Source organism: Sinocyclocheilus grahami, unplaced genomic scaffold (assembly GCF_001515645.1).
Source record: "Sinocyclocheilus grahami isolate Dianchi unplaced genomic scaffold, SAMN03320097.WGS_v1.1 scaffold542.1, whole genome shotgun sequence".
NCBI lineage: Eukaryota > Metazoa > Chordata > Actinopteri > Cypriniformes > Cyprinidae > Sinocyclocheilus > Sinocyclocheilus grahami.
In genome coordinates, this window is record NW_015505721.1 from 399,117 (window position 1) to 424,452 (window position 25,336).

The 25,336-nt window shown below is 36.7% G+C and overlaps 2 protein-coding genes across 2 annotated transcripts; both read right to left on the minus strand.

Moving 5' to 3' along the window:
* Positions 1-8,941: 8,941 nt before the first annotated feature.
* On the minus strand, positions 8,942-15,163 carry gid4 (GID complex subunit 4 homolog). Its single transcript, XM_016238524.1, has 6 exons — positions 14,815-15,163; positions 12,906-12,965; positions 10,910-11,017; positions 10,692-10,793; positions 9,848-9,978; positions 8,942-9,762 (listed from the first exon to the last, which is right to left on the minus strand). The coding sequence occupies exons 1-6, from the start codon at positions 15,001-15,003 to the stop codon at positions 9,699-9,701; spliced, it is 654 nt and encodes a 217-aa protein (XP_016094010.1). The 5' UTR covers positions 15,004-15,163; the 3' UTR covers positions 8,942-9,698.
* A 643-nt stretch (positions 15,164-15,806) lies between these two features.
* On the minus strand, positions 15,807-21,083 carry drc3 (dynein regulatory complex subunit 3). The gene is made up of 13 exons (XM_016238512.1): positions 21,028-21,083; positions 20,642-20,832; positions 20,288-20,404; positions 20,048-20,214; positions 19,764-19,910; positions 18,379-18,498; positions 18,096-18,208; positions 17,828-18,002; positions 17,593-17,724; positions 16,767-16,837; positions 16,561-16,684; positions 16,267-16,398; positions 15,807-15,917 (listed from the first exon to the last, which is right to left on the minus strand). The coding sequence occupies exons 2-13, from the start codon at positions 20,793-20,795 to the stop codon at positions 15,807-15,809; spliced, it is 1,563 nt and encodes a 520-aa protein (XP_016093998.1). The 5' UTR covers positions 20,796-20,832; positions 21,028-21,083.
* Positions 21,084-25,336: the final 4,253 nt, after the last annotated feature.

Here is a 25,336-nt window from a genome sequence, read left to right on the forward strand (position 1 = left end):
CTTTGGATCAAATAAATGCAGGCTTGGTGAACAGAAGAGACTAAAAATCTTACTGTTCAAAAACTTTTGACTGGTGGTGTATACTCTCGTTTCTAGCTTTTCAGTGGCTTGGAAATCAGATAACTGCTGGACAGTAACCAATAATAGTGATTTGCTTATATACTGCACTCTAAAAAATGCTGGGTTGTTTCAACCCAATGTTGGGTCAAATATGGACTAACCCAACTGTTGGGTTCAATTTTGGTTACATTTTTAAATGAGCTTTTTAACCCAACAGTTGGGTTAGTCCATATTTGACCCAACATTGGGTTGAAACAACCCAGCATTTTTTAGAGTGTACAAACACTTTTTTTTATCACATAGCTAATAAGGCAGAATAGTTTCTATACTGTAATAAATGTTATGTCAGTTAGCACTGCATTGTTCATATACTTTATTTATTACCTGGAGATGACTTGACAAACACAAATAAACCATATATTGTCGCAATCATATGTTTAATGTCTTCATGTTTCCAAACGTTTCTGTTTTTCTGAAAACAACTGTTTTCATACAGCAATAGCTGGACGCTTTTTTCCATATTAGGAATTTCCTCGTACGACTTTCTGCAGCGCCCTCCGGTTTCGAGTGTGAATGAAACATACACTGCACGGAGTGTTTAGCGCTCGGCGATGTTCATCTCGCCTTATTCTGAGTCCGAATAAAAACATCAGATCATGCACAGACTGTCCTGTCTCTTTGAATTGAAATCTATATTTATTCACACCAGCTCTTGAAAACCTTGAAACACGTCCCCCGCGTAATCTACGCCCCTGACTTCATGTGATGTGACAACATGCCCCGCTATTGTCAAGATTGTGTTCGCGTTCGTAACTATATGTTCTTGTACAATAATTCTGAAGTTTTCAACAGCGTTCAGGAACGCTATTAATTTGAAACAAATACATTTTGAGGTATCTGTCTAAACAAAAACTGCTTTTTGTAAGTAGCCTACACTCTTAAAAATAAAGGTGCTTCACGATGCCATAGAAGAACCTTTTTGTCTAAATGGTTCCATAAAGAACCTTCAACATCTGAAGAACCTTTCTGTTTCACAAAAGGTTCTTTGTGGCGAAATAAGGTTCTTCAGATTACAAAAAGGTAAGAAAGAGACGGTTCTTTAAAGAACCTTTGACTGAATGGTTCTTTGTGGAACCAAAAATGGTTCTTCTATGGCATCGCTTGAAGAACCTTTTGAAGCACCTTTATTTTTAAGAGTGTACACAGCCTACTTGTAGGCTAGTCAAATTGTACATATTCTCACATATAGCCTATCAAAGAACTAGTCATTTCATTCTACCGTTGTACCACAATCATTAAAAGGGTTGGGTTGATATATTTTGGGATATTTTTATATTTGTACAACCATTTTGATTATTGTATTTTTCATTTAACCTTTATTTAACCAGGCAAGTCATTAAGAACAGGCTCTTATTTTCAATAACAGCCTTGCAGGAGAATTAATATCTCCTGAAAGACATGCAAACATACATTGCAATACACATATAAAGCACATATTTAATAAATTAATTCATATTATTTTATAATAATATTATTAAAATAATATTATTTAAATGTAATAAATAAAAACTCAGTTAAAACATTGTAAAAATGTTTATTTCATATACTGTAACTGTTACTAAAGTGATAGTTCACCCTAAAATGAAGATTCATCATGCGGATATGAATTTATTTATTCTGTTGAATGCAAAAGAAGATATTTTGCTGGTAGCCATTGACTTACTATGCACTGTAAAAAAAAATCCGTAAAATTTACGGTAAAAAACCGGCAGCTGTGGTTACTGGAATTTTACCGTAAAAAATACGGTAGCAACGTTTTAGGTTTTACGGTTTTAACTTAAATTTACAGTTAAATACCGTAATTTAATTTGATATAATGTTAATATACCAATCTATTGAAGTACTGAAATCTGTTTTGCACCTTAGTAATACACTGATAACCACCAAATGCAGGTCTTGATGAGAAAGTCACACGATGAACCAAAGCCCATCACAAGCAGCTTTTAGATAATAACATATATAGAAGGTGCACAGTGACATTCACACAAACACCAAACACCATCACGGTAACACATGAAACTGAAATAATGCAATAAACATTCATTTAACAACATTAGGAGTAACACACAACCCTAATATACAAAACTGATAAGAAAAAACTAAGAAGAAACATAGTTATTTCAACAAAAAAACATAACATTTTAAATGTAACGCAGGGAATTCTGGGAATGTCAATTTACGGTTATTCATTGTAAATTATACGGTATTTTTCACTTCCAAAAACGGTATACTACCGTAAAATTGATGTCCAATACATGTAATGTCCAATACAGTTTTTCACCGTATATAGTAGGGGAATTTACCGTTAACCATTTAACAGGTTTTTACTGTAGCATTTTTACAGTCTTTTACCGTTAAATTCATGGTCATTTTTTACAGTGTGGCTACCATTTCATAGTAAAAAATACTATGGAAGTCAATGGCTACCATCGACTGTTTGGTTACCAACACTCTTTAAAGTATCTTTTTTTGTGTGTGTTCAACAAAAGAAATAAACGCATACAGGTTTGGAACAACTCAAAATTTAAATTTTTTGGCTGAACTATACCTTTAAGACTCACCTTTGTTAACGCAACTGCAAATTGTAGAAACTTGTAACAAACAGCAGCAAAGGCCTGATGTTTAGTTGAAATCGGTGATGGTGAATGAAATCCATGATTTTCTTTAAATGAGTGGTAGTGAAAGGGAAATGAAAGTTCTTAAATTTGATTTATATGTTGCAATCAGACATAGTGGGAAATGGAAATATGCTAAAATTTGTCTACGGTATGTTATGATGTAGTAGTCTAGACCGGAAAGGGCTAATGATTAGGATACATAGAAAAAAAAATGAGTTAGTACTACTTAGTACTTGTAGCCCTTCACATCAATGCACGTGCGTGTCATAAAACTGTGCTGACATATTCATAAATCAATGGATTACGTGCTGATGTGCACATAATACAGCCATAAACCCTAGACATTCCAGGAAATAGAAAATAAAAAACGAAATGATTCCTGTTGGGTTATAAGAAGCTTCAAGGAAATAGACGTAGGCAGGGTTTCCTCTCAGATGTGTGCCCAACCTACATTTGAAACAGACACCTTTGTTTATTGTATCACGTTTTCAAACTTAACAACACTGACTGTATTAAACAGCACTGACTAACTCACTGAAAAAACCCATCATTAAAATACCAGATGCACATTTTTCATAACATACTGTATGCATATAGGTTTCGCTGTGCTAATCTTGTTTAGTGTGAATGTGATTATTAGGGGTATTTTGGTATATTATTGATCATATTAGGGTTAGCAACATCCCTAATCACACATGGTTTGTTCTAAAGACATACTGTAATTTACACATCATATTATTTCCATCACAGAAGTTTTGCAAGAAAATGCAAAAGCATTGAAATATAATTTTCCCTCTCATTGCATTTTTTATATCACTGTGTCTATTTAGAGACTCCACAGTATAATGATGTACAATGAGCAATATTTTTAACCGATAGAAACAGTTGTTTGTTGCTATTTAATATTGCATGAACTAATGACTTAATATTATGTTCAACAAATGATATTATTCATATTAATTTGAACCAATGTGGTTAACTGTAATCATACTGTAGTGGTTTCTGTTGTTATGTGGTAATATTATTTCCTTCATGTTCATGTTGTTACAAATACTTAAAGATTTTAAAGAGATTTTGGGCGTGTAATGTTAAATATGCTGTATTGCATTATGTGGAATTCTAAATAATCAATACAAAGCCTCGAACAATGGAAACATGCATTTTTCTCTGTGAAAACCAATAAGACGTTTAAATAAAACTACTAAAATACTAAATAATAATAAATAAATTAAAAAGTATGAACAGCTCAACTTTATACCAGTGTTATTTTAGTATCACTATTATAGTTTTTGGTAATATTTTAAATAAAAGTTTTAGGAATATTGTTGTGTGTCAAATTCTATATAATTTAATGTCTTGTATTTCAAGTAATGAAAATGTTTTTTGTGGATTTGATTTTATTGATAGTTAACAATAATAACCCTGCTATATACAACAAATAATCAACTTAAAGACATACCTTACAAAATCACAGACCATTCATATAACAAAAAAACCTTTTATATAGGCTACATAATTAATACAAAGCATACAAAGCCCATGACAACACAGAATCTGAAACGCACTCGAACGGACTAGAAAAACTATTTCTATACAATAAAGTGTGGCAACAAATTCAAGCTCATTTCATTCTCAAAAATAAAATTAGAAATATTTGAGCAGATAAACACACTGGAACCAGATGCAAACAAAGAACCTTTATTTCAAGAGTGTTCCTGTTTTACTTTCCATCCTCATTACATGCCAACTTTGGGGATTATACTCTTTTACTGTATTTCTCTGGAAACAACCCACAACACCCTTAGATGGGCGTTTTCGCATTTTCTTAAAACGCATATATAAAAATCGAGTATGCACATTTTTCTTGTATCTTGGGCTTCTAAACTCCTGAGAGATCAGAAACTCATAATACATTCATCATAAGACAGTAGTGAAAGGCTTCAGCCATTCGGATCATGATGCTATATGTCATTTAGATTTACAGTGTGATCCGAATGGTTGAAGCCTTTCCACTATTGCGTATTTTCTGAAGTCCATGCCCCAGTGGAGCAGGTGAATGTGGCTAGCTATACTAACACCACAGACAACGATAACAGAGTTTCCCAGAGATATGGACATCAAACATTGCTGGACCGTTTGTGTATTTGTGATTCAAAGTCTGCGTGAATTTCCACCCCACGCTTTATCTTTTAGCTCTTTGATTTGAGCAGCTTTTGAAAACTGTGGCCTCTGTTAAATGTTGCAATCATTTGAAGTCACATTAATAATGAACAGCGTCCAGCGGACAACATATTTTCATTTTTGACATTATTTCTATTGCATGATGCACAGACTTTTATGGAATCCCATTTCCGCCACTGAATAAAAAAAAAAAAAGGTAATTGTGACTTTTTTTTCACAGAATTGTGAGATATAAACTCGCAAGTTTTAAACTTGCGAGTTATAAAGTCACAATTGCGAGATATAAATCACAATTGCGAGATAAACTCCAATTTGGGGGGGGGGGGGGGGGAATTGTCTCACAATTCTGAGAAAGAAAAGAATTTCTCAGAATTGCGAGAAAAAAAAGTCAGAATTGTGAATTTATATCTCGCAGTTCTGACTTTATTTCTCAGAATTGCGAGTTTATATCTCTCAATTATGACTTTTTAACTCGCAATTGCGAATTCTGAGAAAAAAAGTCAGAACTGTGAGTTTGTATCACGCAATTCTGAGAAAAAAAGTCAGAATTGAGATAAAAAGTCGCAATTACCTTTTATTTTTTATTCAGTGGCGGAAGCGGGCTCCCATAGACTTTTACCATGCAGCAAACTTAAAAATATTTGTACAAAAAAATAATAAAAACCTTTCAAACCGTTTAACTGATAGTATTAATTGGTTAAAATTCTTACTTTCGGTTAACGGTTAAACGGTCAATATGAGCATCCCTAGCACAAAGGTAACATTATATAACCTATTCACTATTGTAACTTGATTTCTTCCTTTAAGACAGTCATTGTGAAAGTGTCCATCATTTCCTGTTGTGAATCATATGGATTGCGCTTTTACAGGATACTACAAAGAACAGTCAAAGTTATTTAATTTTTGACGTCAAGTGCATTGTGAAATATACAATGTGCTGGGAAACATTTTGTTGGTGTATTACTGTTGGCTTACTGTTAGCCACATGGCATAATATAGTGATAAAAGTGAAATGCGGGTGTGAATGATAGCTAATAAACAATCAGGACAAAAGTCCAAAACACTCGTGACAATGGAGAAAAGGGTGAAACAAAGTATATGGCCTAGTACACTAGATCAGTGGTTCCCAACCCTGGTCCTTGATGCACCCCAACACTGCACGTTTTGCATGTCTCCTTAATCAAACACACCTGATTCAGGTCATCATCTCATTAGTAGAGACTTCAAGACCTGAAATTGGTGCATCAGAGAAAGGAGACATGCAAAATGTGCAGCGTTGGGGTGCCTCAAGGACCAGGGTTGGGAACCACTGCACTGGATCAGTCGATGTACTAAAGAGATGATAGTACGCCATCTAGTGGTTGAGAGAGTCGCTTGCATCCCTTTATGTGTAATACATGAGAGTAACCCAAATCACTTTCATTTCACTTTCCGTCTGCAGTTTGAGAAAAGTCAATGTCCTGAACTCTCTCTCTATCACACACACACACACACACACACACACACAAAACAAACAAACTCGCATCCGGTTCAATAGAGTCTTTATTTTCTTATCCTTTTGTGCCAATAAAAAGATCACTCATAATTGTAGAGAATGAAATCATTTGTGTACACCACAAACAGCCCTATTATGTACATCCCCTCCTTCTGTACTGTAACAGCATGTGCAGTGGCCTTTCATTTGCTTAGCATTTCTTGAAATAAATCTTGACCTTCAGGCAGCAGATTATTAGGCGCAGCAAACAAACATCTTACGTCTTCATAAACATTTCTCGGTGACCACATTTCTGGTTTGAAGGACAACAAAAGAACCCAAACAGGAACAGATGTCAAATTTACACATATTTGCAAAACATGTCAATTACTGGGTGTGTTTTAGACATTTTGCATGAGCGTTAATGTGCAGCATTAGTGGAATTTGGCCATGGGATGAACCAAAATAAAGAATTTTCTATGTACAAAATGTCATTGGGACATCTCAACATAACTAGGTTGAAATGTGGCGTGAACCTGTTGTTAAACACTTGCTAGTCTACAATTAAAGAGGTTTTGGCAGATGAGGTGCAGTAATCTTTCATTTCAAATGCCTTTTCGTAACTCTCAACATTCTTATAAGTCTTTCTGTACAGAGCTTAAAATGAATGATTATAAAAGTGGTTTATAGACAAATCTCAGATTTTTAAGGCAAAGGGTTTGACTAAAGCTTAAATGGGTTTTGTATCATAAACGTGTCTCCCAATCTTTCAGCACCTCGTGAGAGGTTCCTTAAAGCCTCAGCCATTACATTTTGTGCGTTGTTAGGCTGTAAGGGATGTAGATCACCAGAGCTGCCGTAGCATCAGATCACGGCTATCAAAAATTGCGCCTCGAGGCTGATGGGTGGTTTAAAATAACAGTGTTGTCCACCATCTGGACTGTTTGCTTTGAAAAGTCTTCCTGAGCCCTCCAATAAAAACACTTGCTTATTCATCATGACATCTTCGGCATGGACTGAAAGCCACGGTACGCTTCTGCAGCCTTGCGTTCCGACACGCCGCGTGACATTGGAGCTAATACCAATCAATACTCTCTGAGCTGTCAACATTAAAGTGAACAAGTGAGAAGTGATTATTCTCAAAGCTAAGAGATTTGTAAGTAGGGTTGTAAAGGGGTGGAACATTTCCGGAAACTTTCCAAAAATCCCAGGAATATTCCAAAAAAAAATCCTGGAAAGTTTCCAAAATTTCTGGAACGTTTCCGAAATTTACTGGAAATTTTCCACTTTTTTGCAACCCTACTTGTAAGGAAGCCTGTTTCCACCTCAGAAAAAAAAAGAGAAAAAAAAGTTAATTGCGAATTTTTAAAACACAATTCTGACTTCATTTCTCTCAGTTCCAACTTTTTATTTGCTCAGTGAAAAAGTCAAAATCATGAGATGTTAATTTAGAATTCCGGGAAAGAAAAAGTCAGAATTGCAAGATGTAAATTTAAAATTCAGATGAAAAAAGTTAAAATTGCAAGATGTTAACTCCAAATTCTGGGACAAAAAAAATCAGAATTGCGAGATACATACTCGGAATTCCAAGAAAAAATAGACTTTTTCTTTCTTGGAATTCTGAGATATCAATTTGAAATTCTGATGAAAAAAATTTGAATTGCGAGATGTTTTAACTTTGAATTTCTGAGATAGTCAAAATTGCGAGATATAAACTTCCAAAATGTAAAGGAAAAAGGCCAGAATTGCGAGCTGTTAACTCAGAATTTTGTGGAAAAAAAAGTCAGAATTGCGAGATACAGACTTAGAATTCCAAGAAAAAATTGACTTTTTACATTCCTGGAATTCTGAGATATAAATTTGAAATTCTGAGGATAAGAGTCAAAGCTGTATGATATAAACTTGAAATTACAAGGGAAAAAAATTGAATTGTGAGACGTTAACTCTGAATTCTGAGAAAAAAAGTCAGAATTGCAAGATACGGTTTTGAAAATGTCAAAATTGCGAAATATAAACTTCCAAAATTCGAAGGAAAAAGGTCATCTGAAAGATGTTAACTCAAAAGGGAAAAGTCAGAATTGCGAGATACAGTCTCAGAATTCCAAGTAAAACATTTCTGACTTTTTCTTTTCTGGAATTCCGAGATATAAATGAGAAATTCTGAGGTAAAAATTCAAAGCTACGAGATATAAACTTGAAAAAATTTTGAATTGCAAAATTTTAAATCTGAATTCTGAGAAAAAAAAGTCAGAATTACAAGATACAGATTTGGAATTGCAAGAAAAAAGTCAGAATTACAAGATACAGATTTGGAATTGCAAGAAAAAAGTCAGAATTGTGAGATGCTAACTAAAAAATTTAAAGATATACACTCAGACTTGCCAGAAATAAATTAAGAATTGTGTAATAAAAAAAAAGTCAATTACCTTTATGTTCACATTGCGTGGTGGAAACAGGCTTCCATATACTTGAGATTCTTATAAACTGAGTTTTTTAAGTTGCATAGCAAAACAAGGAGCGCAAAACTACCAACAGACTTTTTTTTTTCCAAACTCAGAAAGAAATGTTTCATCCAAAGCGGCTTTACAAATAGCTTTACCACCATGGGATAATATATATATATATACCTCTTTCCAAAACACCTGACTCCATTTCATCTCATAATAAAAAATATATCACACGTAGAAGCGAAGGACCCAGCTGCTATATATGTGACTTTTGATGATACACCTTACATTAATAAAAAAAACAATGTCTGAGGGCCGAGCAAGCCGCAGACAATAGCAACTCTCCGTATCCATCATATCGCACACTGTATCTTTGATACGTCTTCAAAAGACGTCCCAGTGTCTGTATATAGCGTCCCGCTCACAGTCTTTTCATACAGAATGACTCAAAATAAATTAAAACAAAGATTGGCCATGCTCTTTTATCAAATTACAAGGCGAAAAAAAAAAAGAGAGAAAAATATCACCATTGGCTCTTCCATCCAGGGCAAAGAAAATCTGTGATTTTAATCCCCAAACCTTAAGGATAAAAATAGTTTTCTAAGATGATCGGAGGACAGAGGCGTTAAAAACTCTAGCAGCTAACACTGCTGCGAATCCCCGAATCCCACTCGCTTGATCGGCTTGTGCAGAGAGTCTCCTGAAAGAGTTCCTTCCTCCATCATCTGTACCTCTGGCTATTCTTTCACTGAGGGGAGAGGACAGCCGAGTCCTGGGCGTAATCATTAGACAGTTCCTCTCGTTCTCTCATGTCCATTTCCTCTGTCCGCTGTAGATTCACCTGGAGGACTTCAAGTGTCACCGGAACTCGTAGATGGGTGCGCTGTGTTCAGGGACGTGTGTGAGGTTCAAAGACTGATACCTGATAAGAACAGGATTAAAATTGGGTTCCTGAGGTAATATATGTTGAAGATTTATAATAAACATTTTTGTTTTAAATTCTGTACCATTCAGAGCTTCTGTGGTAGTAGTAACCCTCTATGGTGGCTGTAGACTTCTGGAAACAGATGTAGTAGAAGCCAGCGAAGGAAGCACCGCTGATGTCTTTGATTGTGTGATCTGGAACCAGGAACTGCTCCTGAAACAAACAAACACAACATTTGATTTGATTTCACTAGATTTGTATACATTTATTTAACTTCTATGGATGTACTACCGTTCAAATGTTTGGGGTCAGTAAGATTTTTCTGGAAGAAGTCTCTTATGTTCACCAAGACTGGGGTTTTTTGATTACAAGATACAGTAAAAACAGAAATATTGTGAAATGTTATTACAATTTAAAATGACGGTTTTCTATTTTTATATATTTTAATAATGCAATAAGCCCCAAGAAGCCGTGGTTTACAGTGAATTTATAACCGCTAAGGGGCAAAACCCTAAAAACCCCCGTTTTATAAAATGTAATTTATTCCTGTGACACAAAGCTGAATTTTCACCATCATTACTTCAGTGTCACATGATCCTTCAGAAATCATAATAATATGCTGATTTGCTGCTCAAAAAAATATTTCTTATAATTACCAATAATTAAAACAGTTGTGCTGCTTAATATTGATACATAATATTTTTTTCAGGATTCTTTGACGAATATAAAGTGCATAAGAACAGCATTTATTTGAAATACAAATCTTCTGTAATATTACAAATGCCTTTACTGTCACTCTTGATCAACTTAATGCATCCTTGCTGAATAAAAGTATTAATATATCTTTCAAACATCAAGAAAAATCTTACTGAGCCCAAACATTTGAACAGTACTGCATATGGTTTTATTCATGAAATATAGTATACCTTCCACCGCATGAAGACGTAGTCACTGTTCTTTAGTTCTTCATAGTCGAAATCATCCGAATTAAAGCTTTTTGCGTACTGATAAAATGCTTGAAACTTCCCCTGAGGAAAAAGAAGAGAAAAACATATTTTAGCAGCTCAGGTTCTACTCACGTTTGAGTCATGATGCATGAGTGTAGAGCATTATGCTCACACTGAATCATGACATTATTTATTACCCAGTGTTTTCGGTCGACATCCTCATCCGCGTCCCATTTCCTGGTTAAAAAAGGCAGTTTCTTGCTTATGATCTCCCCAGCAAAGAATGTAGTAAGCGTGGGATATTCCTACAGAGAGCAGCAGAGCGGGATGAGTAATGCTTTACCTTCAGTCAGCTTTGCTGTGATCTGATTTATATTTCTGACACAGACACACTAATTATTCTCGAAAAAGATCATCAAACCAAATGAACATCAAATGAATAGCGCGTCATTGTCAGTGAACTTTTTATTTGGCCATTCTTCCTCGTCTCGTGACGTTTTAATAGCGTTTCTTATTTAAACTTAAGTATAGCATTAAAGTTGGTTAAGTCCAATTCATTTTCATTAATCAGTTCAAAGTGCCCATTTAAAATAGCCAACTCAAAACTCTGATTTAACGGTTTAATTGCACCAAATGTTTACTGAAGTATTCATGTAGTATTTTTATATACTGGAATGTTTTAATAAAAATACTCTACTGTTCAAAGATTTTTTATTTTTTTTAATGTTTTTATTTATTTATTTTATTTCCATAGATTCATACTTTCAGCAAATTGATCAAAAGTGACAGTAAAGACATTAATAAAATTACAAAAGATTTATGTTTCAAATAAATAAAATAGAAATTAAAGGGATAGTTCACCCAAAAATGAAAATTTGATGTTTATCTGCTTACCCCCAGGGCATCCAAGATGTTGTTTCTTCAGTAGAACACAAATGATGATTTAATTCCAACCGTTGCAGTCTATCAGTCGTATAATGCATGGCAATGGTAACAAAATCTATGAGAGTAAAAAGCGCCGGAAGTGATCTCTCGCGCGTATACGTCATTCATTGTTTACACAGTCATTGTAGGTACGACGGCTAATCGAAATGGTACTTACTTGCGCTTATCCGGATTGTTCAAACCGACTTAAAACTAAAAGATTACGTTCTCTCACACGAACTCATTCGGGAGTGGTGACTTTCCACGTATTCCCAACTTCTGAGCCTGCTCGCCTGAAGTTATGGTTGATTGCTCTTCGGCTGGATATCAACACACCCATTAACGTAAACTACGCCAGAGCGCGTACACACCTCACGCACCGAACGGTTAAAGTTAAAAATCATCAAATGTGTTCTACTGAAGAAACAAAGTCACCTACATCTTGGATGCCCTGAGGGTAAGCAGATAAACATCACATTTTCATTTTTGGGCGAACTATCCCTTTAAGCAGCACAACTGCTCAACATTGATAATAATAAGAAAAATTTTTTATTTGAGCACAAAATCAGTCACCAAATGAATCAAACCAGGAGTAATGCTTGCTGAAAAATCTGATTTATAATTATGTAATAAACTACATTTTAAAACTAATTCAAATAGAAAATAATTATTTTAAACTGTAAAAAATATTTCACAATATCAGTGAAAACTGACATGAAAATGATTAATTCTCATTCTTCTCTGAAATTCTTAGGGAAAACAATGGATAACAACCATTCTTTGATTATTTTTAACTAAATGCAATTTCTTTCTTTTAAACATTTGGAATCTGCTTGTTTGGAGTTATAGATGGCTAGACTGGAAGAAAACAAAAAAGTATGCTTTAATGCAATTTCAGGGAAACAACCGATATCAAAATACCAATCGTCATATCTGTTTTATAATTCCTTGACACACTATAACTGAGCTGCAGATCAATAAAGCTTAGAGCATTCGGCTGTTTAAAGTGGATTCAGGCTTCTGTATCTTGATGAAATCACTATCAGTGTGAGGACAGCAGCACTTTAAAGATCCGTGTCCAAACCCACTGTGCACTGCTCCAGTATCGCAGACAAACCAGAAGACCACAAAAGCAGAAACTCTCACACAAACAAGAGTAGCTTTTGTTTGTGTTATCTCACATCCTGTCATACACTGATCACCAGCTACTAAATACCACATTACAGATTTAGTAAACGGGTCACAGTATGTGCCACGAGTCCGTCTCACCTCTGTCAGACCTTTGATCTTGAGGTATCCACACAGGTATGAGTCCTCCATGGTCACGTGCTGCGGGTCCAAAGCAAAGGTTTGTAATAAAATCAAGGATGAACAGAACTGCAAATGTGGGTCAGTGCAATAACATTCAATAAAACTATTAGAAAGTGCTAACCTGGTCTCAAACATGAAGTTATGACACTCAAATTGGCAAAAATGGGTAACTGATCCATACTGACTGTAACTGCAGATTCACCGACATACAATATTAGAAATGGAAATGGGTTTCACACATAAATATTACACATGCAAAATTATTAGAACACTAGTATTTTCACCAGCTAAAAATGGTTTCTTGTCTTTTGCTGTAGTGTGTCAGTAGGAAATATCAGTTTACATTTTAATTATTACAATGAATAATTCCATTACAATGAATGGCAAAATTTCTGTTTGGACATGTAAACTGATATTTCCGCCTACTTACAAACAAACAAACAAATAAACACCATTTTAGAGCTTCGCAGTCACCGTGAACTCTACATAGACAGCTGTTCTGGACACAAAACTATCTAGTAGACTGCCTTCTTACAAACAAACAAACAACCAAATAAACACCATTTTAGAGCTTCGCAGTCTCCGTGAACTCTACCTAGACAGCACTTCTGGACACAAAACTATCTAGTCGACTGCCCACTTACAAACAAACAAACACCATTTTAGAGCGTCGCAGTGACCGTGAACTCTACATAGACAGCTGTTCTGGACACAAAACTATCTAGTCGACTGCCCACTTACAAACAAACAAACACCATTTTAGAGCGTCGCAGTGACCGTGAACTCTACATAGACAGCTGTTCTGGACACAAAACTATCTAGTCGACTGCCCACTTACAAACAAACAAACACCATTTTAGAGCGTCGCAGTGACCGTGAACTCTACATAGACAGCTGTTCTGGACACAAAACTATCTAGTCGACTGCCCACTTACAAACAAACAAACACCATTTTAGAGCGTCGCAGTGACCGTGAACTCTACATAGACAGCTGTTCTGGACACAAAACTATCTAGTCGACTGCCCACTTACAAACAAACAAACACCATTTTAGAGCGTCGCAGTGACCGTGAACTCTACATAGACAGCTGTTCTGGACACAAAACTATCTAGTCGACTGCCCACTTACAAACAAACAAACACCATTTTAGAGCGTCGCAGTGACCGTGAACTCTACATAGACAGCTGTTCTGGACACAAAACTATCTAGTCGACTGCCCACTTACAAACAAACAAACACCATTTTAGAGCGTCGCAGTGACCGTGAACTCTACATAGACAGCTGTTCTGGACACAAAACTATCTAGTCGACTGCCCACTTACAAACAAACAAACACCATTTTAGAGCGTCGCAGTGACCGTGAACTCTACATAGACAGCTGTTCTGGACACAAAACTATCTAGTCGACTGCCCACTTACAAACAAACAAACACCATTTTAGAGCGTCGCAGTGACCGTGAACTCTACATAGACAGCTGTTCTGGACACAAAACTATCTAGTCGACTGCCCACTTACAAACAAACAAACACCATTTTAGAGCGTCGCAGTGACCGTGAACTCTACATAGACAGCTGTTCTGGACACAAAACTATCTAGTCGACTGCCCACTTACAAACAAACAAACACCATTTTAGAGCGTCGCAGTGACCGTGAACTCTACATAGACAGCTGTTCTGGACACAAAACTATCTAGTAGACTGCCTACTTACAAACAAACAAACACCATTTTAGAGCGTCGCAGTGACCGTGAACTCTACATAGACAGCTGTTCTGGACAAGCACAGTCATTTGGATTCGTAGGTGCGTTGAGATCCAGAATGCTGCCTAGCTAGGGAGCTCACTCGTTGCTAAGCATACATGTTTACCTGCAGAACCACCTCGACATCATAGGAGTTTCCTTTGCTCTTCTGGTAGCCGCGGAACTGCGAGCCGCTGTAGAGCAGAGAGGTGTTGACGCCGGGCTGCTGGGTATTGATCGGCGGGGGCGGAACGAGAGAGGCCGAGGCCAAGCAGGCCAGCGGCGAGCCCTGACAGCAGTCGGTACGGACCGGCATGATCGATCGCTTCCGCGGGGCTCTCCCCGAGCTCAAGCGGCCGAGCAGCGCTTATAAGACGCGCTGGAACGGGAGAAAACGCGACACTGACAGCGCGATGCGTAAGTTTCGGAGTTTCTCCCGCAGGACGCGCGGTTACGTCCCCTTCACGGCAGAATGAGGGCGCTCAACGGCGAGTCATGTGACCCAGCATGCTGGTAACTGATTGGACGACGGACGTCGAGTAACAATGACGCTGAATGCTCATTGGCTGCTTAGGGAAAAGCATGAAGGGATTTGTAGTTCTACTTGATGGAAGCGTTACTGTAGAAATATTGGGAGTCGTTAATGTTGAAGATGTGACAGCTGTTTCTAAACAACGAATTTGCCAGTTAAACATGTTTAACGGTCGTCAGTTTGTATAAATATATAAACAGTACCATTCTTGTTGGTGTTATGATATTTTTTAATGTGTGATATTTTGATAAACAAAGTACATGAAACACATGTTTCGCAGAAAGGATTGTGTTAGCTATGGGAACTTACGTAAATTTAGATATGTGTAATTGTAATGCTAAATTTGTATATATATATAACTGCCTACACCCCATTTGAGAAATGCCCTTTTATGTACAGCTCACAGTCAACAAATGGAATTGCTGTAACACTGGTACTTCCCTGTAGATGGCAGCATTGCATAAAACACAAAAAACTTTAAAACACATTAAAACTAATGCATCTCTGTATTTAATAAAATAATACAGCTGCATACTTGTTTACAAACAACAAAAATAGCTAAATTAGTTTAACATTTTAGAAACATTTTAATGGTGCTCAGACATTCGCATGTCCTCCAGCTCATCCTTCACGTAACTAACGTAGTTTCGGATCTCTGAGATGCGCTTGCGATTCCTCTTCACTTCTTCATCATGTATCTATTAACACAAACAAAAAGATTCGAACATTTACATTTTATTTAATAATAAAAAATCTTTGTGAGGACAGCTGCGTGGTAGGCTGCACTGTGACAAAACAATACAATATAATAATATAGTATAATAATACTTAATATATTATTGATAAATTAGTATAATATATAATATTAAAATAAATAAATAAAATTGTTAATTAGTCTAAAGTTCAGGCACAAGAAGTGTGATCCTGGACAACTGCATGGTAGGCTACACTATGACAAAAAAAAAAAATCTATAAAAGAGCCTGTAATATAATATAATATTATTGTTAATGTCTAACAGCACAGGAAGCGTGTTCATTATCACATACTGATTTCAGCAGTCCGCTCATCCAGTTGTTGATCCGCGTCAGTAGCTCATCCTCCCTGTTATCAATCTTCAGCAGGTGGGTGTCATGGGAAGCACTGACTGCATTGGTCACTGTGTCTTTATCTACCAACAGCTACATAGCAGCATAAGAAATGAGGACAAAACAGCAATCGATACTAAAATATGTGTCTGGGACATAAATAGTTACCATGAGTTCTTCTTCATTAATTATAATGGATAAACACAAATTCTTTTTTGTTTCTACGTTAAGCGATCAAGACCATTTTCCACTGACCATGGCCATATCATCAGGTATTTCCTCCTCTAGCTCATTTTTGACCACCTTCTCCAGTGTTGCCAAGGCAATCTCAAGCTGTTGTTCATGGTGCTGGTTCTCCAGGTCTCGGCACTGTGCAAATGTGTGCCAGAGTCAAAGAACTATTTTTGAATAAATGTATTTGTGTGTGTGTGTGTGTTTAGGATTTGTTGACAAAAGGATATATCCCTTGCACATATTCAATAAACCCTCCAACCATGTCTGAGACGTTCCTCTCAAAGTCTTTGAAGATGTCCTTAAAAAAAGCAGATTTGTGAAACTTCTATTCCGGTTATTGTGTTACGATATGGTCCATATATAATAATACATTAAAGGAATATTTTTCTCAAAAATGAAAATTTGCTAAAAAGAAAATATACTCACCCTCAGGCCATCCAGATCCAGATGTAGATGAGTTTGTTTCTTTACAAGATTTGGAGAAATTTAGCATAACATCACTTTCTCACCTGTGGATTCTCTACAGTGAATGGGTGCCGTCAGAATGAGATTCCAAACAGCTGATAAAACATCACAATAATCCACACCACTCCAGTCCATCAATTAACATCTTGTGAAGATGCATGTCTGTAATAAATAAATCAATTAAGACGTCCTCTATTCATAATATTGCTTTCTCCAATGAAAGTCATCTCGACTGAATCAGGAGAGAAATATGCACACATCAAGCACTGTTTTACGAGCGAAAACAGTCCAAATAAACATGCAACTTTTCGCTTCACAAGGCATCAGTTGATGGACTGGAGTGGTGTGAATTACTTGTGGATTATTGTGATGTTTTTATCAGCTGTTTGAACTCATTCTGACGGCACCCATTCACTCCATTGGTGAGCAAGTGATGTAACGCTAAATTTCTCCAAGTGTGTTCAAATGAAGAAACAAACTCATCTAAATCTTGGATGGCCTGAGGGTGAGTCCATTTTCACTATATGTTTACATTTTGGGGTCAACAATTCCTGTGACAATATATGTCTATAGGTTTTTTATTCTGACCTCCAGTTGGTCCACCAGCTGCAGTTCCAGACTCATGAGGGTTTCAGAGAACTGGTTGGCCTGCTCCTGGCAGGAACTGATGTGGTCTTCAAGTAGCTCGACATCTGTGATCTGGTGCATCTCCACTATTTTCTGCAATAGAATGGAATTTCATTTGTGAGCATTTTGTTGGGTCCAGCTGGTGAGAAATTGCTTGTATCATTTTCCCAGCTTGCCTGAGGGAGAAGAAACTAACCTGCCTCCTGGAGCTTTCAAAGTCAGCTGCTATTTGTGCTGCTTTCTGCCGATTGTCAGCAACTGCCTCACGGGAACAGGTAAAAAAGGATTCCACCTCAGCCGTTCTCTGAGCATGCTGAGTCAAACCCGCATCAAATATCTGCACACACAGAGCCTCCGTTTTGCTCTTAAATGTACATGGATTGTCAAGGTAAATGGATTGTTTTGAGGCCTTTTAGTATTTTTAATAGCAGTTCTATTGTATTTGGCATTCCTGACAAGGATATGAGTCAAGCAATGCTTCCATTCCAGGGAGGAGAGACAATTTCTCCCCATCAGGATCTTCATCACACATGCTGTTAAAGAGCTGAGGTCCATTCAAGAACTCCACAAATGCATCCTGTAAAAGAAGGAAGCAATATTTATTCACCAGTGTGAAGAGTATATATATATTACCTAGGCTAGTCCGGTAGAAAAAAGTAAGAGGGACTTCAATACAGTACATTTGTAAATCTGAATTATGAATCCTAGAACATTAAAGGCCTTTATCTAAATGGTAATGGTGGTCACCTTGTGCAGCTGAAGCTCCTCGTTGCTGATCTTCTGAGCCTCCATTGCCTGCTGCTTCTGCAGCTCAGTTTGTTGCATTCCCTCAATTGCATACTTATACTTTGTATTGGCAGTTTCACGCTATATATGTAAATACATGTAAAACACATTCATTATAAACAGAACTAAAATATAATAAGAATAAAAGAGCAACATTAGGACAAATGTCATGATGTTGCTAAAAAGAACATTATTTTGAGTATTTGGTGTAATGAAATGTGTTTATGCGGTTTAAGGTTAAAAAAAACACACATTATTTTCCACATACTGTACATTATTGTTTCTCCTCTATGAATTATTATTTCACCTTTCTGAAACACGTCGATTTTTACAAAGCTCATCAGTCTGAAAAGCGAGGTGTGCTCTGATTGGCCAGCTATTCAGTGCGTTGTGATTGGCCGAATACCTCAAGCGTGTGACGGAAATGTTACACCCCTTAACATACTGTGATGCCGTGTCCCGGCCGGAGCGACGAGACAAAAACATTCAAACCCATTATAAACGAGGCATTTGTTGCATCCAGTGGGCATCCAGCGGGCTGGCGGCAACCACATGTGATGACCCTGGGCTGGACCCCACTTTGGATCAGGATCACGGATCAGCTCTAGGCATGACAAAGCGATATCGTCCTCTTTTGGAAGGCCAAACAAAGTAGTTTCGCTTTCACATCGAATCACAGCATCTTCACGTCATGGCGGCGGCAGCAACAATACTACAGCGAGAATAAAAGTTACGCCTTCTTTCTTTGCGTGAACATTTGGGCGGCGTTATGCAAATCTTCCCACATAGTGACGTAGGTATGTGGGGGCGTGTTAGAACGAGGCGTTTTAGGTAGGCGTGGCTGACTCTTAACTTTTATAAAGAATATCTCTTTGGATTTGAGACTTTAGTCTTTGCAACTTTACAGATCTTCTTTATGCACCAAGAGCTTGTAACACTCCAAAGAGAAAGGAAAAATTGAAATCGCATCATATGACCCCTTTAATTAAAAAGGCCATTGCACTCACAGAGAGTACACCTTCATGACTTACAGAAGTACACTTATTTTGATGTTTTGACTACTAAAGTACTTGAATAGAATTTGAACTGTAGTGTGTTATTTTATATTAAACTTAAGTTAACATTTGAAATAAATTACAACTTCATTACAAATGACATTGCATTCAGTTCACACTTAAGTATGTTCTTTTAAAGTTAACAAGTACTCTTGTAAAAGTATGCTAGTGTGCTTCCTTTTCACAAGAGATATCCATACGGCCACAAAATTAAGCCAAACAACCACAATAATATGCAGGTCTTATAAAGCAGTCAAAAAATTAGAAATGACTAATTAATGTCTTCCTTACCGTTTGTTCATCCAGCAGTCTGTAGTCCAGATAAACTAAGTCTGGAAGATACGCTGTCACAAATGTCTTGTACATCTCTTCCTCACAGATGGGGTTTCCCGCAAGATTGAGAGTGCGTAAATTCTTAAACTTTCTTAGGTATAACACCTGCAGGATTGGATATGAGTTTCTTCAGCTTTATGTTTGAGTGACGTTCATGGATTAATTAAATTAATTGGATAAGTGGATAGCAATCAGACACACTTTATCACACAAACGTATCATTTAAAATACAGCTGGCTTACATTTTCAAGTTGAGCAATTGCATTGTTTCCAAAAGAGAGGATGTGCAGGTCTTGCAGCGCGTCCAGGTTTTCAATGACAGAAATGCGGTTGTTGAATAAACTCAGGTCCTGAAGTTTCACAAGAGAGTCCAGTCCTTCAATCACTTCAATATTATTAAATGACAGATCTGAGGAACACAGGAATTGCAGATTATTAGTGTCCGCATCTATTTTGATATCAATAAGACAACCTGAACTCACCAAGCCAGACCAAATGAGTGAGGTTTTCTAATCCTTCAATCCTCGCAATAACGTTATTATCCAGCTGAAGTTTTGTTAAAGAGGTGAAATGCCACAGGTGGTAAATCTTCAGGATGTCTACAAAAAAACATCAATATAATTATATTTTGAAAAGACCCATATTTTTGTACCATTTTCTCATGCAATTCTCATTAACGTAATGTGAAAATTTATATATATATATATTCTCTTGATTTTGGGGTAAAATATGCTTAAATAATTAAATAAATATCCACAAATTTATATTAAACATTAACTGAATTAGTTTCATAAAATGATACAGTTCAGGTGTGAAATGATCAGTGATGTTCATACTCCTGTAGTCTAGTCTTAGTTGTAGCACGTCTTCATACTGGATGCCCTCTTTCTTGGATATATCTCCAGCTTGTCCCTGAGGTCCCTGTTCCTCAATTGCTTGTTTTAGCATCTCCTCATCTATTACCTTAGGTTCATCCTGTTGCCAGTTCATTTTCCACTGCTTCTGGTGACTGGAAGCCGGTTATTACCTGCAGACACACACACGGCCGACGGAGATCAGAAGCGCAATTACGCAGTTTCTAGTGCATACAAAGCAATTGCTTATTTTGGAGACCTGTCACCATAAAATCTGTCAAAACATTGTATCAGTCTATATTTCAAAGGTTATTTTTTTCTGTACTAAAAGCTCATATTTGGTAATAAACTCTCAGTTGATAACAGACCTGCCTGGAACAAGCACACGTCTGCGGGACGCCAACGCAGTTGCTTAGCAACCGCAAACAACCGCTTGCAACTTCCGGAGATTTTAGTAGCTTTGAGGCGGGCTAAAATAATTCAAATAGAATTTCGTTTTTTATTGAACCTGATTTTAATTATTTGATATGATAGTAGAAACTTGCTGTGGCGTCAATGTATCACTTGTTTCGCTTATTTAGTTAGTTAGTTAGTTAGTTAGCTATAATGAACCATACAACTGTTAGCGATATTTTATTTACATTTGTAAGATCCTTCATGGACCTAAAAGCAAATGTGTGGATCTGTTAGAAATACGATAATATTTCCCGTGCGCAATATGCACCAAATGTTGATGAAATAGCATAATTGCGTAAAGCAAAACATAAATTCATGTGAACTGGAATTTATGTTTTTATAAAGTCGTCTCCATACGTTTTCGCACTTTTTAAGAGGAACGTGAGTCCCGTGATGAACAGGAGTTTTGACCAATCAATTAAAAGTTTCGTTTGTCTAGACCAATCAAACAGCGCTCTGGGCGGGGCTTACGCGCGCTGTCCGCCAGCCTCTCGCTGTCGGCGGATTATTGTTGTCATCAAGATGGAGTTCTTGTTGGGGAATCCGTACAGCACTCCCGTTGGCCAGTGCATTGGTGAGTTAGCGGCTTATAATAGCGTCTTCTTCTTCTTTTTTTGTGTTTTTATAATAGTTAATAGGCCATATTCATCAACTGGTCGTGTTAAAATGCTATAAATGTGTGTATTAGCTGGCAGCATCATACAGACAGCACTGTTAGCTAAATTAGATGATGTGCTAGCCAGCTTCTTCATCCGGTGTAAACACACATATGTTACTAGGAAACTCTATTCATTTGTTTTCATTTTTGGAAAATTCATAACTAGAGAGTGAGAGTGTTTCGCCAGCAGATTGTTTTACTCGGTAACAGTCTGAGTTGGACTGAAAGGAGAAACTGAAGTCTCTGTCTGGACTGAATCAGACCACCTTCACTCTAACATTTAACATTAGGACGTTGATAACATTTATTTAACATTTTAATTTACTACTTCAATTTACATGGCGGTACCACCTCTGTTTATATATCTCATTTTGATTACTCTCAAACATGTAAGACTTTGTTTAGTGCTGTAATGCCTCGGGTTGACAGTTTGTCATTATGGTATTTTGATAATCATTCAATTCCTTATAATATATTTTTACATAATATTTTTTACATGAAGAATACTGCCACTGCTGAGGGATGTAACAATACATGTTTTTTTTTTTAAATGCATGATACTGATCTCATAAAATGATACCCTTACAGTAATTTAAACAAAGCCAAAATGGGTTTAAAACATATTAGATATATGATAAACAAATAACAAAAAGTACTGGTCATTAACCAGAATAAAAATATTCAAGATTCTGCTAACATATATTTGTATTTTATTAAATAATATATTTAATAGGCTATAATTTAATTTATTAATCATAATTAGTAAAGATGGCAGCTCGGATGTGTGAGTGTTGATCATTGTTTGTATGTCAATAAAAGCTTCAATTAAATCTGTCCAAACTTTCCTTTTTGGGTGAAGTTTATATAATCGCTAGCCACGATTTTCGTTTTTGAATTCATTTTTTATAATATTTGAGATATATATTTTGTCATATATTATTAATTGATGTATTTTATTATTAATAATCTGACAAAATATATTGTTATACCCCATAGTTACAGGACCTTGAATATACATATTTGTTCTTTAAATAGCCTATGTTTAGTTTTAACCTAAAATCTTGATGTTGAAAAGTTAATGTTCGTTTCATTTGTTGACAACTAGTATTCAGGTTCAATTGCTTTCATTAATAGTTGACGTGCGGTTTATTGATGAATCGGAAAACCAGTTTGTGTTGGCATGTCTGGTCCTGAGTTTGGTTACAAGCGTCATAAAGCAGCAGTGATCCAGTCACGTGACTTTCGATTTGTTGACAGTACAGGGTGTGCAAACTGGTGCACATGTAGCATCTTTAACCACTGTGACTTGGCTTTGTCCCTGTTTTACATGAGCGGTTATGCGAGGAAATCTATGTTTGGCCGTTTGTTTGCGTTTGAAAGTTTTTATTGTGTGTTTGCGGTGTGTGCATTTGACTGGAGTTCCTAGGTAGCATTAAAATCTCTTGAGACCAGAATAGATTGTATGATTTGTCTGTATCTTAAACAGTGGTGTTCTGTATGCCTTACGAATGCATGCTGCACATTGGCACCACAGTTTTAAATACTACACCAGATGATTTGGAAACGGTTATGTTCAGCTGAAAGAATAGTTTCTCTTTGTGCTGTAGGACATTGAGCAATACAGGTCAGCTTTAGCAGTGTATGATGAGCTTTTTTTAAATCCGTTTTAAAGTGCAGTCACGTTTACTGTTGCTCTGCACCATTTTGTGGGTGAAATCTAGTCATTTCTATAGAAATCTGCACCTTGGGGAGTTTCGTGTGAGGCCGAAAAAGTTCCCCACGCAGATATCATGCAAATTTGCAGCATTGACCAATAGACATCTGCTTGGTTTAAAACTTAAAAGTGACTTGCATGTGAGCTGTGCTTCCTACATTGCTATGTTATTGACAATATAGGCCTACAATTGGTCTTTTTTTTTGCCTACGTAGTATTGCTATCTGACTCCACATTTAAGGTATGGCCACATTTACCATTGCTCAGTAAAATTCGTGGGCAAAATCCAGCTATTACAAATATGAATCCAAGCAGTTGGGAGTTTCAGGAAAAAGTTCTTGCGAATTTCGTTTAAGTTAGTCATGCAAATTAGCTTTGTTGAGCAACAAAAATCTGCTTGGTTTAAAAGTGACTTCTGTGTGAGCTGTGCTTTATACATTGCTAATGCTATAATAAACAATGTGCCTTTTTTTGGCCTGCAATGTTTCGCCAGAATTTCACTAATGCGACCACACCTTTAGGCCAAAGCATGCTTCTTCAAATCCAGACGTGAATGCTTAGCCATTATATTGCAATTATATTATTTTAGACTTCAGTTTTATTTTAATCAACTATGTATCATGTTCAAATGTTGAAATAAGAATCCCTCCTTTGGTTTTGAGACCCAAGACCATGTTGATGTAAACTGATTAACTATCACCCTTCAAGATGTGAGAAAATGACAAGTTTAGGAAAAGACTATAGAAGTGAACAAAGTCTCTCTCAGCTGTCGCGGCATCATAAGTACGTAAGAGGGTGAATTGCATTATGGACACTCTGATTTGATTTTGGGAACAATTTGCGAACAGCGGCTCACTATTTCTCAGCACCACACGTCTCCGGCCTCGGGCCTGTAGGTCATAAGTTGATCCTGCAGCTTCAGGATGTGCTGACCACAGGACAACATCCTAACAGATGAGCATTTCATTATGAGTCAGGTATTGTTTTTTTTCCCATCACTCAGCTCTTGTACAGGACTGTTGTTAGAGCAGAGTCTTCAATTAGTAGAGGAGACAAAGTGACAGTAGTTTTGTCAAAAGTACTGACTTACGTACCAGTCGGTACTGAAATTTTTAAAACGTAAATTTCCCGCTAAGATTTGAACGCTGTTGAGCGGATTCTTAAACGGTGCTGATTGGCCAGTGCGTTCACGCGCTCAACAGATACGACTGTGATTGGCTACAATGATCATCGCTTCACGCTCTTCACCGAGCGCTCACGCAGAAACACACAGGAGCATTTGAAAAAATTTGGTACTAATATGGGCAAGGCACGTGTCAGAGTTCCTGATTAATTTCCTGTGTCATCAGCAGCTCTGAAATAGATAAGGCTGTGTCACAATAACAGAGTCAATACCAGTAACCACCGCAAAAACTAAATTAATATAAGTTTTTAATGCAAAGAAATAGAATGAAGATCCTTGTAGTTTTGTCACATCAGTCTAGACCAAACTAGCTACCAAACTGAACCAGTATCACCGAGAAAGACTGTTGTCAGCCTACATTTTAAGTTTTAATATTAGATTATTACCGATGGACCTCTGAGGTCACTTGAAATGGTTTCCTCAGGCATGTCTTGCTGTTATTTTGAGCTATAGCATGTTCTGTAAGGTCCCGTCGTTAATGTGGTGATAACAAGATTATGTTTGTCCTCAGAGAGATTAAAGGATGATGGTAAAAGTGTTGGGGCCCATCCTTTCAGACCAAAGTGGACGTTATTCAGGTCTGAAACTGGCCCACCGAGGCATGAACTTTTAAGGAAGGAAACCACAGACAAGGACTTAATGAGGCTTCACATAAATAGCTTTGGA